Source organism: Entelurus aequoreus, linkage group LG06 (assembly GCF_033978785.1).
Source record: "Entelurus aequoreus isolate RoL-2023_Sb linkage group LG06, RoL_Eaeq_v1.1, whole genome shotgun sequence".
Classification (NCBI taxonomy): domain Eukaryota; kingdom Metazoa; phylum Chordata; class Actinopteri; order Syngnathiformes; family Syngnathidae; genus Entelurus; species Entelurus aequoreus.
In genome coordinates this window covers 76,189,326-76,208,964 of record NC_084736.1, presented here as the reverse complement: position 1 = coordinate 76,208,964, position 19,639 = coordinate 76,189,326, and the positions used below count along the sequence as shown (strand labels likewise).

The window sequence follows — 19,639 nt, the reverse complement described above, 5'->3', positions numbered from 1 at the left end:
CAGGGACAATTTTTTTTCTCCCAGTGTTTTTGCGAGACCAACCTGGCAAATGTGGCTAAAATTTTACTGACTAATGTTTGATTTGTTCTTAATTTACAACCCTCGGGCCACATTTTTCAGACAAATTATCCCCCCTGGTATACATTACAAGATCAGATTTTTATTTTTATTTTCGTTGGTTCAAATATAGGGTAGAATTAGATAAATACTAGCAATATAATAATGTAATCTCTTTATTTGTTGTTTTAGACGGAACCAGACGTCACTAATGCAAATTTTGACATAAAAGACAGTGTTTCCCATAAACTGCCAAGATACCTGTGGCGGTGGGGGCGTGGCTATGGGCGTGGTCACCATGACATCATTGAGTAATTTGCATAATTTACTACAATGATTTGATTTTCTCTAAAAAGGCTCAAAAAATGTATACTTACTAATTAATAACAGTTTTGTTTTAAACGTCCATCCATCCATCCATTTTACAATATAATTACAACACTTTATGTATGTATTTATATACAGATTTGAACAATAAGTTATTCACAGAAATATATTTATTAATTGTGGTTCTTACAAAAAATATATCTTATAAAATATAAAAGATAAAATGTCTCAAAGCTCTGCCCCTTTAATTGGTGCATACTAAATAATTTAACTTTAGCCTACTACTACAACCATATTATTTACCAGCAACATAAAGTGAAACAGAGGCAAAGGTGTCCTGCCACAGTCAGTGGTGGTAGATAGACACAGAGCTTCATCAAACATCTGATCCACTGAACAAAGAGCTCCAAAAATCTTGAACTTTAGACTGCCATCAGTTTTACTCCCTACACTTAACCATGTGTTTCCTACTGCAGACTTTGCACCCTTTGTTATATACACATGTTGTGTTTCTAATATAAATACATTTAATAAAGTCAAATACAAATTAGGCAACAAGAGAAGTATCCTACACTTCTCTTTTGTAAAGTAAATCTGAAAAGCCAATATGGGCATCTACATCAACTATATGATTTGCCTAAGAAGCTGGAGAGGACACACAAAAAAAAAAAAAAGTTTTTATTTATTTATTTATTTATTTTATTTTAATTTTAATTTTAATTTTTTATTTTTGTTTGTGCCAGACGTAATTCTTTCGTGGCGGGCCGCCACAAATAAATGAATGTGTGGGAAACACTGAAAGACTAATCCATAAAGTAATTGCTTTTTGAGTTGCATTGTGTTTTAACCTCTAAAGGCCTTAGTGGCCACATGCGTGGACAGCACCTTTTAGCTCGTATTTCCAAAATTGTTTACACTACTGAATTGGGGTCTTATGCCGACATATGGACACTTATACTGCTATCTGGTGGTGTCCGAAGAGTATAACATACAATGGAATTTGGAAAAAAAAGTGTAAAAATAAAAATGAGCATGTCACTACACATGAAGTACACGTTTGTGTACTTATGGACTAAGTACATCATATCAAAAGATGATTTTTAGTTTTTATTCTAATTAGGGTCCAATAAGCCCTGTATCGAGGATGTCGTTGTGGTTTGTGCAGCCCTTTGAGACACTTGTGATTTAGGGCTATATAAATAAACATTGAAATAGCAAAGAGAAATAAAAAAAAAGCATGTAAACAAACAGCTTGGGCCTTAAGAGGATACAGTACGGCTGACCTAAACAGTTTACCACCAAACTGAATGAGATATTCAGGGACAATTTTTTTTCTCCCAGTGTTTTTGCGAGACCGACCTACGGTTAACTCATGTGGCTAAAATTTGACTGAGTAATGTTTGATTTGCTCTTAATTTACAGCCCTCGAGCCACATTTTTCAGACAAATGATCCCCCTGTTACAAAGACACATATTACAAGATCAGATTTTAATTTTTATTTTCGTTGGGTCAAATATAGGGTAGAATTAGAAAAATACTACCAATATAATAATGTGATCTCTTTATTTGTTGTTTTAGACAGAACCAGATGTCACTAATGCACATTTGACATAAAAGACTAATCCATAATGTAATTGCTGTTTGAGGTGCATTGTGTTTTAATATGGCAGTGTTGTTCTAATGTTTAAAAAAATGCACTCTTGTAACTGTATGTACGTATGAGGCATACAAATCTGAAATGACGCCGTAAACTCACTCTCTATACGTCCCAGAGACGCACCTAATTTTTTCCATTAAAATAACGATTCATCCGTAATGATTGTGTTTCAACGTTGCAGTAGCGGTGATGAGAAATACTTTGCATGGCGGTCAGCATTTTATTATTCTCACAGCCTCAAACCTTATTTGAGGCTGTGAGAGCCCTGTGTTTTTTTTATAAATTTTGATTTCTATTTACTGTTTTAATTGGTTTTACCCTTTAAAATTGTTTTTAATCATATTTATTTCATATTGTTTTTATATTTATTTATTTTTTGTTTTAATTCAGTCATTGGTGGAGCTCAGGATAATATTTTAATATTGTTTTTAATATTGTTGTGCAGCACTTTGGAAACATTATTGTTGTTTAAATGTGCTACATAAATAAAGTGGATTGGATTGGGTTACAGCAAAAAGTAGGAAGCTATCAACAGGAAATTAGCAAGTAGAGGATAATGTAACAGCAACTGTTTGGTGTGTCAGCATTGTTGCAGCCAAATGTAAACGACATGTTGGGTGAGGGCGGATCCATCCATAAATTGGTGGTATCCGTTTATGATCGATACTAGAGTGATTAGATCAATATTTGTATTTTCTTTAAAAAATGTATCCGTTTTCTACCGCGTGTCTCTTTAGGGGTCGCAGGGAATTAGTCCCTAGACACCAGAGGACTTTGAGGGCCAAAAGCAAAGCATTTAAATATGTTGTAGATAGTGATATTTGCTTTGTTTAGTTAATGTGAGCTATTGACTTTGTTTTGCTCAAATAATTGTATGTTTTTGGTAAAACGTGTGGCTGTTTAGCACTGTCTCATATGAGCATTCCCTATTTGCTTTACATCAGTTTCCATAAAGAAAATGGGGAAAATGATGCATGGTTTTATCGGGCTGGGAGAAAAAGAAATAACTTTTTAAACTTGATGTCAAACTTATACCAGCAGAGGAATGTGTGCAATAAAACACTATTGGCATTTGCACCAGAATGTTTTTTGTAATCTGGTTATCACATGTAACTAGGGGTGTAACGGTACACAAAAATTTCGGTTTGGTACGTACCTCGGTTTAGAGGTGACTGTTCGGTTCATTTTCAGTACAGTAAGAAAACAAGAAAATATACATTTTTGGGTTATTTATTTACCAAATTTGCAAAATCTTCCACCAAAAATATTTTTCTTAGTGGAATATTTGATGTGAAGTAATCGGAACCTTGGATAGGTCAATAATTCATAATAACATTGATTTTGATTCAATATTATGTTTTGAGCAATGACAGTTTGAAAGAAAGAAAAAACAGCTTAGTTTTATTAGTCAACATTGCAACTTTTGCTAAATTACATTTAACCTTTAAGCTTTTTTATTTCACTTTTGTTATGTTTTTGTTTATTTTAATAGTATTTTTAGAATGTGCCGTGGGCCTTTAAAACATTAGCTGTGGGCCGCAAATGGCCTCCGGGGCACACTTTTGACACCCCTGCTATAGATAATAAAAAATTAAATCTGATAAATCTATGGATAAAAAGCAGAGCCTGGCGACGCATGCGCGTTTATCATAACTCTCTCACTCTCTCTGTCTCTGCCCCTCCCTCACCAATGCTGCTGCGCGCACAATTTGTTTTGTTTTTAACCACTTCTTAACCCTGAACGTACATTGAAAATACACGCAACCCTAACTCAAAATGCCGGACATTTGAGGCATTTAAGAAACTCCGCCCTGACAGCTCCGCAAAAGAGGACATGTCCGGTGAAAAGAGGACGTATGGTCAGTCTATCGTAGCCCGTTAGCTGCTAGCATGCTATGTGTTGTGCCTCGGTGTGCATTGTTTACACAACGTACGTTACGCTACTTAATATGTCCGTGTGGAAACTTGTTCGGTACACCTCTGAACCGAACCGGAACCCCCGTACCGAAACGGTTCAATACAAATACACGTACCGTTACACCCCTACATGTAACACACAAATTATAATTTCTAAGAATGTTGTTTCATGTGCTTTTTTTTTAGGTGCTGGCCTGGTTTGAGGAGGGAGAAGAAACCATCACAGCATTCGTGGAACCATTTGTAATTTTACTTATTCTTATTGCCAACGCAATTGTCGGTGTGTGGCAGGTGAGACAATCTTTTATAAATGTATAATTATTGAGTTCCATCACACCATTGTGCTTCAATTCTTCCAATAAGTTTACTTAATTACTGCCTACTTAACATGCAAACACAATAAAACACATTTCCTTACAAACATTTTACATGGTGAAACGTAAAAGTGCTTCAATGTACAAACCCCGTTTCCATATGAGTTGGGAAATTGTGTTAGATGTGAATATAAACGGAATACAATGATTTGCAAATCCTTTTCAACCCATATTCAGTTGAATGCACTACAAAGACAACATATTTGATGTTCAAACTCATCAACTTTGCGCCTATAACAATCCGGATGGTTCTTTTCCTCTTTGGTCCGGAGGACACGACGTCCACAGTTTCCAAAAACAATTTGAAATGTGGACTCGTCAGACCACAGAACACTTTTCCACTTTGTATCAGTCCATCTTAGATGAGCTCAGGCCCAGCGAAGCCGACGGCGTTTCTGGGTGTTGTTGATAAAGGGTTTTCGCCTTGCATAGGAGAGTTACCATATTCAGTTGAATGCACTACAAAAACAAGATATTTGATGTTCAAACTTATAAACTTTTTATTTTTTTTGCAAATAATAATTAACTTAGAATTTCATGGCCGTCTGAGGGATCGAAGGTCACGGTCATTCAATGTTGGTTTCCGGCCATGCCGCTTACGTGGAGTGATTTCTCCAGATTCTCTGAACCTTTTGATGATATTATGGACCGTAGATGTTGAAATCCCTAAATTTCTTGCAATTGCACTTTGAGAAACGTTGTTCTTAAACTGTTTGACTATTTGCTCACGCAGTTGTGGACAAAGGGGTTTACCTCGCCCCATCATTTCTTGTGAAAGACTGAGCATTTTTTGGGAAGCTGTTTTTATGCCCAATCATGGCACCCACCTGTTCCCAATTAGCCTGCACACCTGTGGGATGTTCCAAATAAGTGATGAGCATTCCTCAACTTTATCAGTATTTATTGCCACCTTTCCCAACTTCTTTGTCACGTGTTGCTGGCATCAAATTCTAAAGTTAATGATTATTTGCAAAACAACATTTTTTTTATCAGTTTGAACATCAAATATGTTGTCTTTGTAGCATATTCAACTGAATATGGCTTGAAAATGATTTGCAAATCATTGTATTCCGTTTATATTTACATCTAACACAATTTCCCAACTCATATGGAAACGGGGTTTGTATTTGTTGGCACTTAGTGTCATCCTGCGCCTAATGCCTGGTAAAAACTGCACTGGCCAGCTTATTGTTTGTATTATTGTCAGAGAGTTTGAGCACTGAAATGAGTCTATCCTGACTAGGAACGCAATGCTGAAGATGCCATTGAGGCACTGAAGGAGTATGAACCTGAGATGGGGAAAGTGTATCGGCAGGACCGCAAGACAGTCCAGAGGATCAAGGCCAGAGATATTATTCCTGGAGACATTGTAGAAGTTGCTGGTAGGAAACCAACTCTTGGATGTTTCTAACAAATTATACTGTATCTATAAGTAACATTTTAATATAATATGACTGAAAGAGCCTATTTTGGCAAGTCTTTAAAGTTAGTTCCTGCTTTTAGGTGTCACTGCACACACTATGAAATGTTCTTTGTTAGCTTGTCTTTTAGGCTCTCTTGCTTTAATGTCTACTTTTTCGTCTATGTTCCTATGTCTTCATACATCAAGTGTACATTTCATGTTGATGCTGCATTCCTGCTTGCTGTTGCAGCATGTCATCTGTGCTTGGGGATCATTCATTCTGCTAATGTCCAGCCAACTCCTGACTTTGCCCCTCTCCCAGTTATTACAAAAAGGTTGAAAAAAGGGGCGTATCTGAGCGATGTTGGAGTCTTAAAGGGGAACTGCATTTTTTTTTGTCTATTGTTTACAATCATTATGAGAGACATAATGGATGTTATTTTTTTAATGCATTTTAAATATTAAATAAATGAGATCAAAAGTCCGCCTAGTAAAATTATATATATATATATATATATATATATATATATGTGTATGTATGTATGTATGTATGTATGTATGTATGTATGTATGTATGTATGTATGTATGTATATATGTATACATTGTATATACATTATGTATATAAAACCCCAATGGAGGTGTTTGGATGTTTCTTAAAGGGCTTTATAGGCACAATTGAGTGGCTCTAATAGGCTTCATTGTAGGCGGACTTTTGATCTAATTTATTTAATATTTATATATATATATATATATTAGGGATATCCGATAATGGCCTTTTTGCCGATATCCGATATTCCGATATTGTCCAACTCTTAATTACCGATACCGATACATACAGTCGTGGAATAACACATTATTATGCCTAATTTGGACAACCAGGTATGGTGAAGATAAGGTCCTTTTTTTAAAAAAAATTAATAAAATAAGATAAATTAATTAAAAACATTTTCTTGAATAAAAAAGAAAGTAAAACAATATAAGAACAGTTACATAGAAACTAGTAATTAATGAAAATGAGTAAAATTAACTGATAAAGGTTAGTACTATAAGTGGACCAGCAGCACGCACAATCATGTGTGCTTACGGACTGTATCCCTTGCAGACTGTATTGATATATATTGATATATAATGTAGGAACCAGAATATTAATAACAGAAAGAAACAACCCTTTTGTGTGAATGAGTGTAAATGGGGGAGGGAGGTTTTTTGGGTTGGTGCACTAATTGTAAGTGTATCTTGTGTTTTTTTATGTTGATTTAATAAAAAAACCAAAAAAAAAACCGATACCGATAAAAAAAAAAACGATACCAATAATTTCCGATATTACATTTTAAAGCATTTATCGGCATTTTGGACATCTCTATTATATATATATATAAATTTTCATGGACCCCAAGAACAATAGTCTCCACTAATGGGGATCCTTAATAAACTAAAGTAATATGTAATGTAGTAACGGGCACATTTTTAATATTTACGTATTTTGATAATTTTAAGCATACGCGGCACATTAATTAAAAAAACACATCACAACGTTTGCTTTTTTTTCCTTCTTCACTTTGTGTTGTCCTGTGATGATGTGACAACTTGTCCAGGGTGTACACTGCCTTCTGCCTGAATGCAGCTGGGATAGGCTCCAGCCACCTCAGGCCATGTCCACACGAACACAGGGACTTTCAAAAACCCATATACAAGGTTAAAATTATCTCCATCCACACAAGTGTAGTTTCAAAAGTGTCTACACACAAATGCACACACTTGTTGTCATGCACATTTTGCCCAATCAGAAGCCTGGAAAAAGCAGCAACAGCTGACTTGGTGGCATTACACCTTTGTTATTATGTTTATTTTGATATACTTTGCTTTACGTACAATGACATGTATATTATCTTTAAAACCAGCCTGCACATACACAGAGCCCTGGGAACACATTGAATCCTGTTTTTAAGTGTTTAAAGCGCGCATGCACACCTGTCCTGCTGAAACACAACACTCATAGAATTATAGCATGTTTTTAATAAGTAACATGGTGATTTATTACATGTGCAGTGAAGTATACATTATTTCTAAAAAATCAGCACACACTAACGAGCCAAAGAAACCGTTTTGCATGTTTAAGTGCCTAAAGTGCACAGATGTCAACTATATGATTTGCCTGAGAAGCTGGACAGGATAAAAAAAAGGGAAAAAAAGCGCACAAACGTGTACGGAGCCCCTAAAGGGACATGGGGGGATTTTTTTTTATATATAATTTTTTTTTATTTTTTTTTTTAAGATATGTATCTCGTCACGAGAAACTTTCTCGTGCGCACGAGAAACTTTTTATAAAGTTATAAAAAAAATTTAAAAAATACAAATGTATTATTTATTTATTATTTTTTTAGACATGTATCTCGTGCGCACGGGAAACTTTCTCGTGCGCAGAAGAAACTTTTAAAAATAAAGTTATAAAAAAAAATTTAAACATTTTTTATAAATTATTTGTATTTTTATTTATTTTTTAGACATGTATCTCGTGTGCACGAGATAGTTATAACACGCGCACGAGAAACTTTATAAAGTTATAAAAAAAAATAATGTACAATTTATTTATTTATTTATTTTTAGACATGACTAGCACGAGATACATGTCTAAAAAAAAAGTTTCTCGTGCGCACGAGAAACTTTATAAAGTTATATAAAAAAAAAATGTTTATAATTTATTTATTTATTATTATTATTTTAGACATGTATCTCGTGCGCAGGAGAAACTTTCTCGTGCGCAGAAGAAACTTTTTATAAAGTTATTAAAAAAAATAAAAAATGTATTTATTTATTTTTATTTATTTATTTATTTTTAGACATGTATCTTTTGCGCACGAGAAAGTTAACACGCGCACGAGAAACTTTTTATAAAGTTATAAATTTAAAAAAAGTATAATTTTTATGTTTATTTTTTAGGCATGACTAGCACGAGATACATGTCTAAAAAAAATTAAAAATTAAAAAAAAATAATTAAAAAATAAATTTCCCCCATGTCCCTTAGGGGCTCCGTAGACGTGCGTGTGCGGTAAAAAACTCTTGTGGAATTATAAAGCATTTAATCATGGATATAGTGATGAATGTATATGAAGTGTATATTGTCTTTAACATCAGTACACACTAACAAGGAGGATGCTACATCATGTTTTTTTGAGTCGTTAGGTCGCAGCTGTATCCACATAAATGGAAGTAAACACGTAAGTTAATGTCATGATCTGTCGTTAAATAAAGACTAAAACTTGAGCTAATGTTGCATCTTTCTTACAACACAGAGCAAAAAGTCTTGCTTGTCAAAGTTGCGTTTGCGTGTGGACAAGAGGCCTAAATGCAGAGAGAATTATGCGTTTATTAAGTCTCCGTGTTCGTGTGGACATGGCCTGAGAGGGACAAGTGGTAGAAAATGGATGGATGATTATTACTCACTGCAGACTTCATGAGAGCCAACAAACATAATAAAACACCATTTACTGCAGTGGTGTCAAACCGGATCAGGCCCGCAAACAGGTTCAATCCGGCCCGCGAGATGAGTTTACCAAGTGTAAAATTGGGCTGCATTTTGAAATTTAAAAAACTACTGTTCTAAATGTGTCCACTGAATGTCGCAATAGCAATTCTGTTAGGCAAGTAAATAGTTTATACCGGGGCAAGCAGGTACACCAAGCAAGAGGTACACGGTAAAGCGGTACTGCGACTCCTCCCCTCTACCCAATGTAAAACAAACAGGAGTGAAATAAACAATTGGTAATGTTGCATGAGACACTGCACATTGATATGGTTCTGGGAAAATTGTCTTCTGTGCAAATTTAAAGAGTGAACAGCGTGTGATTTACTGCAATACTGTCAGTCTTTTGAGTTTTTATTATTGGTTTGTTGAAATTGTTCACGCTGCACAGCTTTTATTTTTCTATCAATACACAGTGATGCCAAGAAGCTACACTGCAAAAACTGAAATCTAAGTAAGATGAAATATGTCAAATAAGGGTGATATTTGCTTATTTTCTGTCTGATAAGATAATTCTTCTCACTAAGCAGATTTTATGTTAGTCTTTTACTTGTTTTAAGGGTTTTGGTCCTAAATGATCTCAGTAAGATATTACAGCTTGTTGCTGAGATTTAATGACCTATATTGAGTAAAACATGCTTGAAACTAGAATATCAACTGTTGCAAAGCTGCGTCATCAACACTCTGAGTATAAAACTACTTTTTTAAAGTAATCATTTCTTACTTCAAGCATGAAAAAAAAAATCATGATTCCGAGCGCATATCATTATGTCAAGATAATGGCACTAGCATTTACTTAATTTAAGAATATTTTTCAACATATTGAGCAAAAGGGTCTCATTTTTTTTCTACCAAGAAAAGTGCACTTGTTATTAGTGAGAATATACTTATTTTAAGGTATTTTTGGGTTCATTGAGGTTAGCTAATTTTACTTGTTTTGGAAAGTCTTGACAAGCCAAATTTTCTTGTTGTACTGGCAGATCATTTTGCTTCGTTCAAATAAAATACCCCTCATTTTTGTATTTTTTTCTTGTTTTTGAACACTGTCTTTTTGCAGTGTAGGGAGTAACTCAACCCTCTTGCATAGTTTCTACCTCAGAGTGTATGGTTTGTTGGGTTGGTACAGGATTATTAAGAGGACGTGACAAATGAGGTAGTTGATACATAGAAGATTCAATACTGTATGCTTTTTTTGTCTTTTGTTCAAGCCTAGATGAGCTGTGACTTAAATTTTAATTGCTTTGTAGACACGCTGGGATTAAGTAAATTCCTTGTGTTCTTCATGGTGTTTCTGAAACTGCACCATTTTTCCCCTCATAATTTTCTACCAACTTAAAGTGTTTTGTCAAGAGTATTTGTGATATGTACATTTTCAGAATGTTATTTTTCTATTTTGGGCCGAAGTGAAACAAAACAAACAATCTGAAGTTGTCAAACATGTATTTTTAAGTTATTATGCCATGATTTTACCCCTCCGGCACACTTGGGAATACATTTTTGTCCTTGCGGCCCCTGAGCTCAAATTAGTTTGACACCCCTGATTTACTGTATAAGGTTTGCTGTCATTAGGATGCCGACTGCTGGGATTTTCATATATTCCCATTTACGCTGCAAAAAGTCAGTGTTCAAAAACAAGAAAAAAAGATACAAAAATTAGGGGTATTTTATTTGAACTAAGCAAAATTATCTGCCAATAGAACAAGAAAATTTAGCTTGTCAAGACTTTCCATACCAAGTAAAATTAGCTAACTTCAATGAACCCAAAAATAGCTTAAAATAAGTATATTCTCACTAATAACAAGTGCACTTTTCTTGGTAGAAAAAAAAGACCTTTTTGCTCAATATGTGGAAAAATATTCTTAAATGAAGTAAATACTAGTGCCATTATCTTGACATAATGATATGCGCTTGGCATTACATTTCTTGAAACCAGCAAACTTACACTAAAAACTAATTTATTGTTCTTAATGGAAAGGCAACCGCTTGTTACTCTCGGGGTCTCCTAGCCGCTCAGGCAAATCAATTGGTCTAAAAATGCATTTTTCCATCGATAACATGACATCATCGCGCCAAGTGCGTGCTCTTTCAGTCGATTAGTGCGCATATATACAGCCCGACCCCCGGCCAAAAATTTTTTAATTGTAATTTTGAAGAATTCATCTGAATGTGCATGAACTATTTCTGTTCAAAATTGTTAGAAATGTCACATGTTAAATGTTTAAATATTAACTGTCAGTTTACTGTACTGTGCCAGCTGTACTACTATATGAGTACGTGTTTTCTATTGTTTCATTGAAAATAAAACAGCAAAGTCCATTTGGCTGTCATCTGTTTTAATTATGAGACACAATTGTGTCAAAGTCATGATTTTTTTTTTTCATTTTTGAAATAAGAAAATGATTACTTTAAAAAGTAGTTTTATACTTGTGAGTGTTGATGACACAGCTTTGCAACAGTTGATATTCTAGTTTCAAGCATGTTTTACTCAATATAGGTCATCAAATCTCAGCGACAAGCTGTAATATCTTACTGAGATCATTTAGGACCAAAACACTTAAAACAAGTAAAACACTCTAACATAAAATCTGCTTAGTGAGAATTATTATCTCATCAGACAAAAAATAAGCAAATATCACCCTTATTTGAGTTATTTAATCTTACTTAGATTTCAGTTTTTGCAGTGTAGATGAAGAATGTCTCATAATCCTTGCGAATAAATGGGACGGGGTTGGCGGGGCCCAAGCGTCTTTTTGTGTCTTTCTTGCCATTTCCGGGTCCTAAACTGCGGTCAAAGTGTACCAACTTGTCGGAGTACACCCTCTGCCATTTCCTGTATAGGTCAAAGGCATGATTTAAGATCTACAATTAACTTCCAGGGAGCAAGGAAGCGAGTAAACGCCTCACCGGTCGATCATGTCGTAATCGTACACAAGCTTGTTATCACAGCACCGCTATAAATAGTTTGTCTGGGTTAGCGCTTATAATAACAATATCACTAATACTTGGTTAATATTCAAGTCATGAAATGTAAATGGAGTATTGTTGGTGTTTTTTGTATGGTTATTTATTGGATTTTATGGGCAGAATAGAGGACCTCCCATTGGCTTCGCTGTAAGCAGACTTTTATTTACATTAATTTAATATTAAGAATGTGAACGATAGACTTACAGTTTATGAAGTGATGCAGAATCTTTCTGTGTGTAGTGTTAGATTGTGTATATATAGCTGTAATAAGTGACTATAGTGACAAGGACATATGTCTGTTACCACCCATGTACTATGTGTGCTCCTGGTCCTTTATAGTTGGTGGTTGGGTCTTAATTTTGTACATGACAGTTGAGTTGACTGCTGGTTGTAGTTTTATTTGATTTGCGACGCATATCGCAGCAGAAGCAGACCTTAAGATGCGTAATAATTCTGTTCTGAGACGAATGCATTAGGCACGCTCTACTTGCGTTTTTGTGGCATGCCTTTTTTTAGTTGGTCAATACAACTGCTGGCTTTCCTGTTAGCAGCATGAGGCGTAACTTTAAGAAATCCAGCATAGCTGCAGCTAATCTAGAGTTCAGCTGACTGATTTTGATGGTTTGCCTTTTATTTTATTTTTCATGATTATAATCAGAATAAAACTTTTATCAACAAACTTATTTGTGAACAGTTTCACAATGTTTTAATACGGCAATAATGTTATTATTCCTTTTTTTTGTTTTTTAATCAAAACTACTGTTTGAGCAAAATAAAGTCAGAAGTGTATGATAACTATGCAAAAACTACTGTTGGCTCTATACACCTTTTGGCCTTCTGTCCCCCAAAGCCCTCCAATATTAACAATGTACCGTATTTTTCAGAGTATGAGTCGCTCCGGAGTATAAGTCGCACTGGCCGAAAATGCATAATAAGGAAGGAAAAAAACATAAGTCGCACTGGAGTATAAGTCGCATTTTTTGGGAAATTTATTTGATAAAACCCAACACCAAGAATAGATATGAAAGGCAATTTAAAATAAATAAAGAATCGTGAACAGGCTTTTTTGAGACTTTTATTAGTAGATTGCACAGTGAAGTACATATTCCGTACAATTGACCACTAAATGGTAACACCCGAATACGTTTTTCAACTTGTTTAAGTCAGGGTCCACTTACCGTATTTTTCGGACTATAAGTCGCAGTTTTTTTCATAGTTTGGCCGGGGGTGCGACTTATACTCAGGAGCGACTTATGTGTGAAATTATTAACACGTTAGCGTAAAATATCAAATAATATTATTTAGCTCATTCGCGTAAGAGACTAGACGTATAAGATTTCATGGGATTTAGCAATTAGGAGTGACAGATTGTTTGGTAAACGTATAGCATGTTCTATATGTTATAGTTATTTGAATGACTCTTACCATAATATGTTACGTTAACATACCAGGCACGTTCTCAGTTGGTTATTTATGCGCCTGTTTTTCACTATTCTTTATTTATTTTAAATTGCCTTTCAAATGTCTATTCTTAGTGTTGGGTTTTATCAAATAAATGTCCCCAAAAAATGCGACTTATACTCCAGTGTGACTTATGTTTTTTTTCTTCTTTATTATGCATTTTCGGCAGGTGCGACTTATACTCCAAAAAATACGGTAAATTTATAATAATAAGTGTACGTTATATGAGGCATAAATAACCAACTGAGAACGAGCCTGGTATGTTAACGTAACATATTATGGTAAGAGTCATTCAAATAACTATAACATATAGAACATGCTATACGTTTACCAAACAATCTGTCACTCCTAATCGCTAAATCCCATGAAATCTTATACGTCTAGTCTCTTACGTGAATGAGCTAAATAATATTATTTGATATTTTACGGTAATGTGTTAATAATTTCACACATAAGTCGCTCCTGAGTATAAGTCGCACCCCCGGCCAAAGTATGAAAAAAAAAACTGCGACTTATAGTCCGAAAAATACGGTATACAAAAACTAATATTGGCTCTCAACACCTTTTGGCCTTTTGTCCCCCAAATCCCTCCAATATTAACAATGTAATAACATGAAAAGTACAACTAAAAACACATGTTGGTGAAAATAAACATCGGTAGTATTAATCCAATTCTAACACTACCCTTGCTATCGATACAAATAAGATTTCTCGCTTATTAAGACATTTCTACACTGCAAAAAGTCAGTGTTCAAAAACAAGAAAAAAAAAAAAAAAATTAGGGGTATATAATTTGAACTAAGCAAAATTATCTGCCAATAGAACAAGAAAATTCGGCTTGTCAAGACTTTCCAAAACAAGTAAAATTAGCTAACCTCAATGAACCCAAAAATACCTTAAAATTAGTATATTCTCACTAATAACAAGTGCACTTTTCTTGGTAGAAAAAAAAAAATTACACCTTTTTGCTCAATATGTTGAAAAATATTCTTAAAGTACCGGTAAATGCTATTGCCATTATCTTAACATAATGATATGCACTCTGCATCATGTTGTTTTTCAAGCTTGAAGTAAGAAATTATTACTTGAAAATAAATAGTTTTATACTCGTGAGTGTTGATGACACAGCTTTGCATCAGTTGATATTCTAGTTTCAAGCATGTTTTACTCAATATAGGTCATCAAATCTCAGCAACAAGCTGTAATATCTTACTGAGATCATTTAGGACCAAAACCCTTAAAACAAGTAAAACACTAACATAAAATCTGCTTAGTGAGAAGAATTATCTTATCAGACAGAAAATAAGCAAATATCACCCTTATTTGAGATATTTCATCTTACTTAGATTTCAGTTTTTGCAGTGTAGATCTCTCTTTTCTAATAGCAGCAGATCTCTGCGGGTTTGATCTAAACTGGCAGTGACTACTTGTTGTGCTGGAAGATGGTATGGCTCAGTGGGAAGGGTTGCAAGCAGTGAGGGAGGCTTTCTCCCCGGCTCCTATTGTGTCCAAGAGAGATGACCTTATAGGGAAACGCTTTGTGGAGAAACCACCTACAGCACCATGCACGATGAATAGTAACCCTTCCCATCAGCACCCGCACCCTCCACTGGGATTCCAGACACCGTGGATAGTATGGCATTTGTGTGGTCTGCCAAATGTCCCGTGTCACTAAGGGACTGTCCTTTGGCAAATGTTCATGGCTGTGATAAATGGTCTCATCTTGCTGACTGGGGGTGTTGGTGTTAGACACCCAAACTTCATATGCAGCTACAAGGGTGGTACGTGTTATTTCTGAAATGTACACTCCTTAATGGGTCTATGATGTGATACTAACACAGCAGTAATCATATAGCACTGCTTTTCATGGTCTCAGGATTAGACATCCTATAGGAGTAGGTTAGGTACTGCATTTTGACACATTTTACTTAACTGAAATGCCTAATGATTCGTTAGCATGTGAAAAGGCTGTAAATCTAACTTTAAGACACTTTGAATTTCACATCTTTATGCCAGCAGTCGTAACCATAACATACATTTAAAGGGGAACTGCACTTTTTTCACAAATCTTATGAAAGACAAGAAGACAAAAGTTTTTTTGTTTTTTTTTTGCATTCTAGCATGTAAAAATCGTCTTGTTCTAGGTGGCTTTTGTGAAGAATGCATATATATATCAGTGTTTCCCATAAACTGCCAAGATACCTGTGGTGGTGGGGGCGTGGCTATGGGCGTGGTCACCATGACATCATCGAGTAATTTGCATAATTTACTACAATTATATGATTTTCTCTAAAAAAGCTCAAAAAATGTATACTTACTAATTAATAATAACAGTTTTGTTTTAAACGTCCATCAATCCATCCATTTTACAATATAATTACAACACTTTATGTACATATTTATATACAGATTTGAACAATAAGTTATTCACTGAAATATATTTATTAATTGTGGTTCTTACAAAAAATATATCTTATAAAATATAAAAGCTAAAATGTCTCTTAAAGCTCTGCCCCTTTAATTAGTGCATACTAAATAATTTAACTTTAGCCTACTACTACAACCATATTATTTGCCAGCAACATAAAGTGAAACAGAGGCAGAGGTGTCCTGCCACAGTCAGTAACAAATAAACAGAAAACAGTAGTGGTGGTAGATAGACACAGAGCTTCATCAAACATCTGATCCACTGAACAAAGAGCTCCAAAAATCTTGAACTTTAGACTGCCATCAGTTTTACTCCCTACACTTAACCATGTGTTTCCTACTGCCTGCAGACTTTGCACCCTTTGTTATATACACATGTTGTGTTTCTAATATAAATACATTTAATAAAGTCAAATACAAATAAGGCAACAAGAGAAGTATCCTACCATTCTCTTTTGTAAAGTAAATCTGAACAGCCTATATGGGCATCTACATCAACTATATGATTTGCCTGAGAAGCTGGACAGGAATAAAAAATAAAAAAAACATTTTTTATTTATTTTTTTATTTATTTTTAATTTGTGGCGGACGTAATTCTTTCGTGGCGGGCCGCCACAAATAAATGAATGTGTGGGAAACACTGTATATATATGTTTAAGAGTTATTTATTTTTAATTCATAGTCATGTGTGAATCAGCTAGTGTTTTCCATTTGTACTCTTTCTATTTCTTATCTTATGTCCGCAAGTAAACTATGTGTGTTACCTTGAGGGCCTGCACTGTTATGAGAAGGAATACTCCCTTTAGTCTTATCTGTAGTGGAACAATGAAGCCGTGTTCCTTCTCAGACAGGTGGGGGCCTTCTTCGTTTTGCAAGAAGTGGGCTCTTCCGTTCGAGTGTCAGAACAACTTAGGAAGCCGGTATGAATGTATTAGTCTGGGTTGTTCTCCTGAAATTTCAGTAAAACTTGATAATATTCCTATTCTGTCCTGGTGGTCCTTCTTACTCAGCACATATGTCATCCAAAGAACTTGGGATTGACCAGTAACTTAGATTCTCTTGGAGGAAGAACTGGTCCGACGCAACACTAGCAATGCACCTAATGGCAGCAATCAGGATTACCTCACTTTAGAAATGCATTCAAAAACTGTCAACAATACTTCATTTACGTTCTGTAGCCTGTATATTAACCAAGCTGTTGTTGTAAGAGCGAACGCGGAGAAACAAAAATGGTCGTCTTTTGTTGTCTATTGACAAGTCTACCATGATTAGAACACACTCGCGTTTGTTTTCAGAAGTAGGAACACACATTGCCAAAAGTCGAGAGTGCATTGCTATGGAAACGGAAATAATAAATGCGGAGGACATGAGTTCCAGCAATGCTTAAAATGATTATAATATGGTATTTATTGTACACTACTTATTTTTATGAACGTGTCTGTTACTACATTTTATATATATGTAGGACGATGCCTAAATCAGTCATTACAACATTTTTGTCTTTTTTTAGAATCCATATGCAGGGTCTTACAGGGTCACTAAGTTTTTAAGGTTGCAGTTTTCTTTAAAAACTTTTTTTAAAAAGTCAGAAAATACTTTTTTTTCCCCATGTTTTTCCCATTAAATTCAGTTTACAAAAAAAAGATAACATTTGAGGCACTGTGGCTTAGCCTAGCGTATAAAACAAAAGAAATCACAAAATAATTTGAGTCTGCAAAACGTGAGACTCTTTCTACTTCCTCTCTTGTTCACACATACGTACGTACGCACGCACACACACTCACGTACTATATGTTTATGACAGGGGTCGGCAACCTTTACCACTCAAAGAGCCATTTTGGAAAGTTTCACAAATTAAAGAAAACAATGGGAGCCACAAAATTTTTTTGATAATTTAAAATGAAAAACACCGCATACAAAGCTTAAATTGCTTTGCGCTATGTTAACCAGGGGTCTCTGACACACGCACCGGCACGCATCTTAATATGGAAATTTAATGTTAGTGCGGCCCGCGACTTTTAATTGAATGGTGCTTGCTATCGTCTTTCTTGCCAACCCTCTCAATTTTCCGGGAGACTCCCATATTTCAGGACGTGCTGGCACTGTTTTTAGTGCCCTCTACAGTCTGCCCAAACAGCGTACCTGCTTGACCACATGTTGAATGCAGCTTTTGCTTGCTCACGTAAGTGACAGCAAGGCATAGTTGTTCAACAGCCACACAGCTTACACTGACGGTAGTCGTACAAAAACAACTTTAACACTGTTACGTTACAAATATGCGCCACACTTTGAACCCACGCCAAAAAACAATGACAAACACATTTTTGGAGAACCTCTGCACTGTAACACAACATAAACACAACACAACAAATACCCAGAATTCCATGCAGCCCTAACTCTTCCGCTCAACCGACGCACGGAGAGGGGGGGGGGGGGGGGGGGTTTGATGTGTGGGGGGTTTGGTGGTAGCGGGGGTGTATAATGTAGACCGGAAGAGTTAGGGCTGCATGGGATTCTGGGTATTTGTTGTGTTGTGTTACGGTGCGGATGTTCTCCAGAAATGTTTTTGTCATTCTTTTTTGGTGTGGGTTCAGTGTGGCGCATATTTGTAACGTAACAGTGTTAAAGTTGTTTTATAAGGCAACCGTCAGTGTAAGCTGTGTGACTGTTGAGCAAGTATGCCTTGCTGTCGCCTACGTGTGCAAGTAAAAGCAACATATAACATGTGGCCGAGCTGGCACGCTGTTTGTAAATGCTATAGAGGACAATTAATGCAGTGCCATTAGGGCACGACCTTGATTAAGTAAGTAGAGTGAAAATAGGATAATATTTGCCCTGGGAGATTTCTAGGAGAGGCAGTCTCCTGAGAAAATCGGGGGGGGGGGGTCGTTAAGTATACTGGGAAAACCGGGAGGGTCGGCAAGTATGCAGCTGAGCCGCATCAGAGTGGTCAAAGAGCCGCATGCGGCTCCGGAGCCGCGGGTTGCCGACCCCTGGTTTATGACATGCGGTCTAGGTTGGATTTGGTCCCTTTGTATCAGCGGCTATATAAAATGTTGATGGAGGGTTTCGAAGTTGTTTTAGAGGCTTTAAAGCAGGCCTGGGCAATTATTTTGACTCGGGCCAAATTTAGAGAAAAAAATGTGTCTGGGGGCCGGTATATCTATTTTTAGGAACACTAATACAAAACCTCACAATAATGTCTGATTGAATGCTAAAAACGTTATGACAGACCGCCTTAAAAAACGGAATGAATTTTTTATTTTTTTTTACTGAATGAGACACCCACAATGTACATGAAAATAAAGAATGCAGGATTTACAATATTAACTATGAACGATAAAACACTGAATATTGACAACATATGAACGTCACACCCCCTCTCCATCCACATATTTTACAATCGGGCAAAGCGCAACAAAAATGCAACAAACACAGCGAAATATGAATGCCAAGGGTAAAAAAAAAAAACACCTACAATCTGATACATCACTAACGTTTAGAACTTTCTTGTAAAAATCTCCTTT

General features: G+C 35.5%; 1 protein-coding gene across 1 annotated transcript in view; it reads left to right on the top strand.

The window, feature by feature from the left end:
- Positions 1-19,639, top strand: part of atp2a2a (ATPase sarcoplasmic/endoplasmic reticulum Ca2+ transporting 2a) — an 80,218-nt gene that overhangs the window by 27,916 nt on the left and 32,663 nt on the right. Inside the window, exons 4-5 of the mRNA XM_062051547.1 lie at positions 4,146-4,250; positions 5,577-5,715. Of these exons, the coding sequence (XP_061907531.1) occupies positions 4,146-4,250; positions 5,577-5,715 (244 nt within the window). The remainder of the gene's footprint in view (positions 1-4,145; positions 4,251-5,576; positions 5,716-19,639) is intronic.